Here is a 9,655-nt window from a genome sequence, read left to right as displayed (position 1 = left end):
GTTTCTACAAAAAAAAATCGAGATTGACTTGTATTTATTTTGGACTGAATTTTATAGTGTAGGCTTATATTTTTAGAAAAATATCCAAATTTCAGCTTCTATGCGCTATGGAAGTCAGGTGGCCAAACCCATATATGGTTGGCCCCATTTGAGATAGGCCACAAAGTTATCGGACACAACCCAATGTAGACAAACTCACAAAAGGAGGTCAAGTCAATGAGCCTCTGGAGAAATGTTCTTCTCGAGGAACAAAAGTGGGCCTAAAGTTAATGACATGAAATGTCTAATTTAAATGACTTGGTAGCAAATAGTCAAGGTTTTACAATACATTCTTAGAATTTAATCTCTATTTAATGACTTGGTAGCAAATAGTCAAGGGTGGCCATAGATATACAACCAAAGCAAGTTACCAAAATAGAGTTGAGAAACATTCGGATTTACCAGCTTTGATTATTAGTTGTTGATAAGTTATATGATTGGCCTTAAATCAAACGAAACAGTTCCGCGGGAGCTCTCTGCCTCTTTGCATAGAAGTATATGGAGCAGTTAGAAGGACCACCATATGGATGAACAGCTAGTGCATGAATCGCTACTAAAAATTATCAATCCATTAGTACTTGTAAGTCATGCCTTGAAACTGGGAATTAGGTCATTAGCATAAGATAGGATCGGCCGACAAAGGCACAAACCGAAGTGAATGGTACAGGTAAAGACCTTTCAGCTAAAAAAGTGTCCAGCTGATTAGTTACTTCATAGTGACAGTCATCTAGATTTCAATAAGACTATTAGAACGGATTAAATTAATATTTTCCTATTAAGGTAAGGTAATTAGACTTATCGAATAAGTGATAGTTAATTAAGATATTGTAAATACAAACAAGATTTAAAAAAAAAATTAAAAGAAAAGATCAAAGCACACACAAGAACACCAAATTTACGTGGTTCACCCAAAACTAGGGCTACATCCACAAACTTACTCAATATTTATTCAAAACTAGGGCTACATCCTCAAATTTATGTATTTCACCCATAACTAGAGTTACAAATACTACAATATTATACTCGTGAAATTAACATGACTCTCAAAAAATTGCCTCACCCCCCTCACCTTAAGAGCAGGAGGTGCTTTCCATGTTAATCACGCCAACAAGGACTGATTTCAGGTCCTTGCTAGAAACAAAGAAGCAAAGAAAATGTGAAAATTTTCAAAAAACCCGAGGACTCTTGAGCTTGGAGTAGATTGGTCTTGCTTAAAACTTCTTGTATACTTCAGAAGACCTGTTAACAGGTCTTCTGAAGTATAAAAGAAGTTTGTGCCCCATGATAGAGAGAGTGATTGAGTATATCATCTTGCATAGGGGGCATTTGCCTCAGAAGATTTGCCCGTACCACATAGCATCCTATTGCTTGGATGAGGAAGAAAATGTACTGTTGCATAAATCAGGTGTGAGGTGGGTGAGTTTACTTCAATTACCACATCTTTCTTCCATAACAGCCACACTCCATCATCAAAGAGAAACGGGTCTATGAGGTATGAACCAGAGAACCCAATTTCCTCTATAGCCTGATCTGCATCATTGCCACTACTTTTTATTCCAAAAAGAAGTACAATGGAGGGATTTTCATGCTGCTTTAGATATTTCATTGTCTGGATGAGTGTGATGTTGTCTGTCCCATTATACTTCCAGCATAGTAGTTTCTGCAAAGGAGTTTGTGGCACCGTCTCTGCATAGGTCTGGTATATTGCTTCTTGCTGATTCTGAAGTGGGTACTTGGTGAAATCACTAACAGTTGGAAGAAAATTTATTAAGTGCTGGTTTCTCGTCGCAGTTTTTGAGACACCAATGTCAAGACTCGCAACCTCTGATTTGATGCTGTAAAGAGTTTGACGAATTTCGGTGCTGAATTCTGTTATTGGGGTGCTGCCTATCTCTTTGTTTACCATTGCCATACGTATCCCTGTAGAGTATAACTGGATGCTTGGCTTTATCACTGGAGAAGGTCGAGGAGAGGCAGTCCCTGAGGACAAGGTTTGAGGCTGGTTACCATGTGGCTGTGTTGGTATAGTGTGGTATGCTTCTTTGACAATCGTGTGTGCAGGTTGTTGACACAGATGTTGAGAGGAGTCTTGAGGCAAAGAGTTTGACGAACCTGCAATGGAGAATTCAGATGGTAACCGTTTTTCGGACATCAATGACTTTGGAATATATGGTGGTTTGTCCTTAGGAGGCTGGATTAGTGTTCCCTCAGTTATTGGAGACAAGGAAGTGCCTTCTCCAGGTAGCGGATTCTTTCTTTGCGTCAATTCTGTGCTGGATTCAGCAATCACCTTAAGATGAAGAGAGCTTTTGTCACAAGATATAGCACATTGAATGAACAATATTTAATATCTCAAAAGCTATTTACAGAAAAGTAATATGCAAATGCAAGTGCTTGTAACTGATATAAAGTAACATTTTTACAACTAGTAATGCTAGCTAGGTATACAACATTTTTACAAATTTGATTGAGACAACATATCACTATCAGACCTTGAATGCACAACTGACACCAATTTTATTATGTAGCAATCACAAAATACCATATTAACAATTTTGTAAAATTGTGTCCCTAGACGGCTAGACTTATTATTAACAACTTCGATACATCACAAAAGGAAATTTGAATCACCAAAAAGTTCCAAAAGCTTAAACTTACAGAAGCTTTAGCCTTGGATTGATCAATCAGCTCAAGATCACTTTCAGTTCCAGCGGCCATGTTCTGATTTTGAACGTGTGGTCTCTGTGATCCTGAACTCTCTCTTTGATGCTGCTTGAAATGACGAGCTTGGGTCCAAGAACTATTATCATCACTTGAGGAACTGTCCGCACTCTTGGACATCACAATCTTTGATGCATGATCTGCAAGTCTCCTATGACCAGCAGAGTTCACCAATTCATTGCTTGTAGAGGCTTGACCTCGAGAAGCATTGATGGTAGCAGAATTTAACAGCTGGTCTAGACAATTATGTTTCAAATGCCCATAATGCCTGCACAGAGAGCACACCATATCCAACCCCTCATACTCAACTCGCTGCCATATTTCTCCAATCTTTATATGACCAGGAAGTGGACGTGTTAGATCAACTCTAACACAAAACCTTGCAAACTTACACATCTTTTTTCCTTCAGTGATGGGGTCAATTTTCAGAAGATTACCACCAATAGCTGCTGCAATTCTTAACAGAAAACCATAGTATTCTATTGGAAGTTCTGGTAACTGAATCCAAACATCTACTTGGGTAATGACAGTCTCTGAAGGCCTAAAGTTTGGCTTCCATGGCAACAAAGTGACACAGTAATTCGGGATTGATAAAGGGTACTTGTGAAGTACCATGTTATAATCCAAAAACTCTGAAATATTCAACAAGAAGAAACCAAGTCCAAGATCAACCAGCTGGTAAGGTCCAAAAAGAGCCAATACGCGAACAAGGCGCGTGTAGAGATTATGATAACCTATCTTTTTGCCATGAACATAGATGATAAGAGAGTACCGGAATTGATTAATGATCGGAGCCAACTCCCTGGGGTTAAGCTCAACCTCAATAGTTGTGGAGAACTTGTTTGCATCCATGTCATGATCATCACCTTCCTGGCTTGCACGGAGGTTGAGTTCAAGTGCACTCTCTGATTCATCGGAGGAAGAGGTCATAGGTTTCTTGTTCTTTCCATTATTATTCCGAGCTCGTTCAGCATACTCATCATCAGTGTTCTCAGGGTGATGCACATGGTAGTGCCTGTTTGCCATAGGACTTTTTCCTGGGAAAGAGAGACAGGAAGAGATGTTCAGCTAAGTTATAAATTTCTAATCGGTTTCTCTGGAATGAAATATGAGATGTTCTTTTTTGAGATATGTATATAGTAAGAAGAGAAAGGTTGGATTTGAATTACAAGAGCATCATGTTAACAATTTTCCAAACTTTAGGTAACAGAACTCTTATTAAAATGAAATGATGATACCTGAAAGTTGAGGTCTAAAAACTTATTTATTATTATTATTAATTTTTTTTTTTTTTTTTTTTTTTTTTTTTGAGGATTAGAAACATAACTTTTAGACTTTATTTTATGCACAGAATATTATTGGAGATATTGTATTTGTTTTAAAAAATAGTTTTTTTTTAGAATTTCAAAAACATAAAATATAAAATGGCATAATTGTGTCGGACTGATTCAACTATTTTAGCCCAAATTGTTGAAAACGATTGCAATAGATGCAAATTAACAAACCGAGTTTTTTATACGCCATTGGGTATAAAACGTTGGTGACTAGTTTATTTATTACAACCAATAATAATAATAATAATAATAAACCATACATGAGTTTTGAACGAAATGAAAAGGGGAAAGTTAGATTTTACATTTCAGGTCTATATTAAATGGCTTCTTTTTTTCTTTTCTATTTTTAAGATAAGATAGAATTATACTTATGAGATTCGCTCTATAATAATTTTTCTTCACCATCATTTCTAGACACCAATTAACTTTTTGGTGTAAGCGAGATTTTTTAAATCTTAAATATTTGACATTAAAAGACTTTACCAATTGATTTAATTAAAATCCACTATTTAAGGAGTTCCTTGTATACACATAAAAGTTTTGTGTCTGATTCTCAAAACTAATTAATTGTACAATACTATTGTTAATTTCTTGGCACTTGTGCCTTAAGCCCTTAACTTGAGCTAACATAAGGCATTTTCTTTATTATTTTTAAAATAAATAGAAAAAATTGGTCAACATGAATCAGTGTATTACTCGGAAAAAAGAAGGGATAATTTATTTATTTATTTAAAATTTTTACACTAGATTGAGAAGAGCCATGCTCCATTCTACGATTTGGCATGGCATATGAAATGAAGTTGAACTACAATCATATATTTCAGTTAAAAAAAAAATTTGAAATGCCTTTATTTCTTATAAAATTATATTTATCTCACACTTTTTATGTCCTTCCATGAGCATCCAATGATATAGATCCACTATTTTACTTTGTAAGAGAAGGTGTCATTCGTTTGACCTATAGCTCATTAAGAACATGGGTTTTTAAACTAATAATTTTTATTGCCTATAGCCTTTTAGTTTATTTAGTTATATATGTATAACTTTAGAAAAGAATCACAATGTTTTAACAAATAAGCTTTCAACAAAAAGCTGCATCCAAATGGACGTATAATATTGTAAAAATGTAACCATTTAGGCCATTAAATGGTAACCATTGAATTAAATAGTTAATCTTATATTCTTTTTCTCCTATCTTTTCTTTATTTCTTTTATAGATACGATAGAATATTTGAACCTACTGTATCCTCTCTATTATTATTCTTTACTATCAAGATAATACATTAATGATCTTCTACAAAATATTTTACAATTGAGCTAAATAGGATACATTTTTAAATCTGTTTAAAATTTTGAAAACTAATAACCCTCTTTTTCTATCTCCAACTTTGACATTCTCTACAATAGTATCCCTTCTTGTCGACGATTTCTTCACCGCATGACATTGCCTCATTCTCGACATCCTCCCATACAACTGCCTTCTTTACCAATGATTCCATTGTCGTGTGACATTGTTTCTCTAAATATTTTTCACCCACCATTTTTATTGAGACAAACCACAAAATTTCATCAGCTGATAGATGATCTACACAAAGTTGGAAATCTCATCATAGAAAGTGCTTGCTTACATGCCTCATGCACCTCACATTGTCTAGCCATTGGTGCTACCCGCAACTTCAATGTCGTCTGGCCACCATTTGGTCACCATCTACATGCCTCACACGCTGGTCCAATCCAAATTCTCAAGCATTCTATGTTTTTATTACAAAATTTTAAGAGAAAAATAAATTTTAATTAAAAAAGAAAGAAAGAAAATTGTTCCCAAAGGAATAGGCAAAGTTGGAAATAGAAGAGAGCTATAACGCCTTCAAGTACCTTTTGGGTTCATCATGTAAAACTCCTCTTGAATCACCTCTAGAAGCATGAGAAAGATCCCTCCCTCTATCCTCATCAACTTTCCCACCCAAAATTGACAAAATCTACAATAAACTCTTCATCCAAAAACCATCAGTCTACCCTCTCCCACCTTAACTCTCCAAAACCCCACGACCCCACGAGCTCTCCCTCCTCTTTTGAACCCTGCTGGCTCCTCCTTTCCTTTCCACCTGCAAATGTCTCTCCAGCCCTTCTCACCTCTCCCTCCTCAACCCTTCTCTCAGTTCATCTCATATACAGATCAATTTTCTATTATCTCATCACCCTCTTTTTTAACTCTTCTACATGATCCAACAGCTGGATTTAATAACTAAAGGATAAAAGCCAAACAAAGAGAAACGAAAAGGGAATAAACAAAAGAGAGATTCTAGTGCCAAACCGACTTTTAGCCCGATTGGCATCTACTTCTTCCCTGTATCATGGATTCGATCCGTTGTTCCGATCTCTTTCAGAAAAGAAAGAAAGAAAGATTCTAGTAATGTTCAATTGAAAAAAAAAAAAAAAAAAATCCTTATACTCAAAATCAAAGATCAACCGATCATATGTTTTATATTTACCTCTTTTGGTCAGATTTAGATCTGAAGATAGAATTCCCTAATTATTTATCGTTAGGAAAAAAAAGAAAAAGAAAAAGGAATTGACATGTGGGAATTCGCAAGGCAAACCATACCATCATCTAGTAAAGAGTTAATAATAAGGAATGATAAACAAATTATCAACCATGAAGCTTGTAGTACTAATGACAATAAGCATAAACTTAGAGAATTCACATGTAGTTTAACCTAAACCAATACAAAGAAAAAGTGGAGTAAAGCATACCACGAGGTTGCATATAAGATGAGCAAGAGCATAAGCCACCTCGAGCAGTTCGATCAACAAGTACACTCTCAGAAGCGTAACCTGTATAAAACCTGCAAAAGTCAAGTCAAGAACAGAGTTATTAGTGATATGTGGAAGGTGAGAGAGGACAAACTATACATATATATATATATATATATACTAGTCAATATACTTGGAAGTTTGAGTTCAACATGCTTACCTAAGTCTCTTTCTACACACGCATATGTTGGACAATTCTCTGAAAACAAAGATTGAACAGAACAGACTGAGACAGAATTTTTTTCGATATAAACGACTCAGACAGATTTTTAGACCATAGAGGATTTAGACCTTGGGGTATATTTCTTTCATCTATAGTGCCTCGCCTTTTGTATAGATACAAATGCAGAAATTTCCTTGTAATAAGTCCTCTAGAGTTTTCTTGCACGGAAAGGAAAACCATTTTCTTAGAAAAGTAAAGGGAGGAAAATTCAACGATGACGAGTGAATGATTGAATTGACACTTGAGGGTCACCGCTAAGTTAACAAGAAAATGTACCATTTTAAAGGAATGACAGGTTCTATCTGGGAATACAATAACGATGCATTTAAAAATAGTTTTTCTTTTGGTTTTACATAGGATAGAGACAACTTTTATTTTTTATATTTGTTTCAACGAGACCAAACTACGCTTCACTCATTCCTCCTTTATCTTAAAACACAATTCAAACAAAGATTCTGTATCTCTTACTAGCATCTTATCAGATTCTTGAAGATGTTTAAATACTCTTAGTTGTTATTAAATAAAAATAATAATAAAAAGAAACCTCAAACAAGTTAACCAAAAACAACTCTACCAACCAAACAAACTCTTACAAAAATTCTCCAAAAAAAAACTCTTACAAAATTACAACTCATAAAAATTTCAGAAAGAAAAGAAACACTACCATTGGACACCAAAGATTTTCCTCCCTTACAATATCCTCGAATGTAGTTAATTTTAGCGGTGTAGCCGCTGAAGAGAAGAAAAAATTTCTGAAACAATTTATCAAGCTACAAGCATTAGACAGATTCTACTTGTCCTCCTTATGTGAATACGTAGTATAAAAAGCCACAGAACACTAATTTTATTTATTTTTGTGTAAAGGGCAGTGAATAACTTTTTGACTACGGGTCCTTGGCCCCATGCTACAACTAGCTAAGTTTAATGATTAAGTAATACTACCAAAGCAACTATTTATCAATAAATTTCATAGTTTTATAAAGTAAAATTGGTGGGTTTATCAGTATTGATCATAGTTAATTATTTCCCCAATAATGAAATTTATTGTGAAAAACTAAATTTATTGTGGAATTTATCATAAGTATTTGTTGTGTCTATTACTTACACATTTTCATTTTGCTTCATGTCATTATTTTGTTGGACAAACTAAACACACATAAATGATTATGTGGTACTTAGAGTGCTCGTGAGCATATTGATAATAAAATTTGTGAAATTGATACCTTTTTACTCAAAAACTCTCCACATTAGTATATTTATAATACTATAGATTTACATTTTTTCTACAATAATCATGCAAATATACACAGCTATTATAACTTTGTATCTAAATATTTTATTAATTTCTCATTTCATCTCTCCCTCTTCTTCTCTCTTCTTCACTACCTTGTGTCTCACACATAAACTTAACCACCACCAAACAGCCACAACCCATTACAAAATTTTATCATCTTATTGCCAAACCCGATTGACCCATCAATCAAAAAACCCAAATCAAACTCAACAATGGATGTCTGCGTTTGAGATGTTTGTTAATGACTACTTTTGCTAAAAGTCTTGCAAACCCGTAGAAAACAAGGACCAATTCCTTTTGGGGCCACTATTTTTATTTGTATATGTGATGGCACGAGCTTGAGTCATTGCAAGTTCTTTTTTGTCCTATACCACTAGCCTTATCGGAGTAAGTATGTGAGAGACTATACTCTTAGTGTCTGTTTAAAAACAACTTATTTAGCTTTTTACTGAAAATGTTTTGCTGAAAATTTGCTAAAGTATACTTGTACAATTGTACCTTGAAAAAATTTTAAAAAGTGAAAAAAAAAAAAAGCAAGAAAAAGTAAGATTTTAAAAAGTTGTACGTAAAAACTAACAATTAAAGCTAAAAGCTGAATGCCAAATAGGCTCTTAGTCCGCCAACTTTTTGTTGGAAGAAACTTGCGTGAATTGGTGGGGTCGTGTTGGTGCCTCTCATGATGATGGTTTGACTAACCATATTTCCCCCTATAAATTTAGGGTTTTACATGAAGTTGTCATTTATTTTATTTAAATAGTAAAAATAAGAAAATGCATAATGAAAGAAATAAAAATACTTTATTGATTAGTGGAGGGTAAGAGGTGTTAGAGATTTAGTGTTGTGAGACAATAAGACAAATAGTAATTTTTAAATTGTTTTGAGTTTAAAAATAGGACCTGCTATTTTGAGTTTCAAATGTCAAGAGAAGACGATTTGCTTTAGATTAAAAAGTGTCATGATACATAATATGGGACATCACATTTCATTTTTTGTGAAATACTTTTATTTCTATGGTAAAATTTTCTATTTTTTCAAGAATATATATTATTAATTTGTATGGGCTAAAATCCAAAGGCCCAAAAAGATGTTGGGTTTAGACCCAAATCCACAACAACTAATTTATAAAGGTGAGTTTTTGAACAAACAATTAAACTTGAAATAGTAATTTCTCATGAAAGATTGATACTAAACAACTTATGGGATTAAAAATAGTAATAAGGCAAGTTTTTC

At 34.0% G+C, this 9,655-nt stretch overlaps 1 protein-coding gene across 4 annotated transcripts; it reads right to left on the bottom strand.

The window, feature by feature from the left end:
• Nucleotides 1-1,005: 1,005 nt before the first annotated feature.
• LOC115984219 lies at nt 1,006-7,229 on the bottom strand. Of its 4 annotated transcripts, none has more exons than XM_031107188.1 (4): nt 7,069-7,229; nt 6,849-6,940; nt 2,698-3,797; nt 1,006-2,329 (listed from the first exon to the last, which is right to left on the bottom strand). In XM_031107188.1, exons 2-4 carry the CDS (start codon nt 6,859-6,861, stop codon nt 1,346-1,348), a joined length of 2,097 nt encoding a protein of 698 aa, XP_030963048.1. In that variant the 5' UTR covers nt 6,862-6,940; nt 7,069-7,229; the 3' UTR covers nt 1,006-1,345. The 4 variants fall into 4 exon arrangements, 2 of the variants coding, with proteins under 2 accessions (XP_030963048.1, XP_030963049.1); XR_004090428.1 differs by lacking the exons at nt 1,006-2,329; nt 2,698-3,797 and adding exons at nt 5,296-5,613; nt 5,723-5,845 and having other exon boundaries at nt 5,970-6,940; XM_031107189.1 differs by lacking the exon at nt 7,069-7,229 and having other exon boundaries at nt 6,849-6,966.
• Between the last annotated feature and the right edge of the window lie 2,426 nt (nt 7,230-9,655).

The sequence above is a fragment of the Quercus lobata genome, chromosome 4 (genome assembly GCF_001633185.2).
Source record: "Quercus lobata isolate SW786 chromosome 4, ValleyOak3.0 Primary Assembly, whole genome shotgun sequence".
NCBI lineage: Eukaryota > Viridiplantae > Streptophyta > Magnoliopsida > Fagales > Fagaceae > Quercus > Quercus lobata.
The sequence above is the reverse complement of the archived record's forward strand: the minus strand, read 5'-3'. Positions and strand labels throughout refer to the sequence as shown.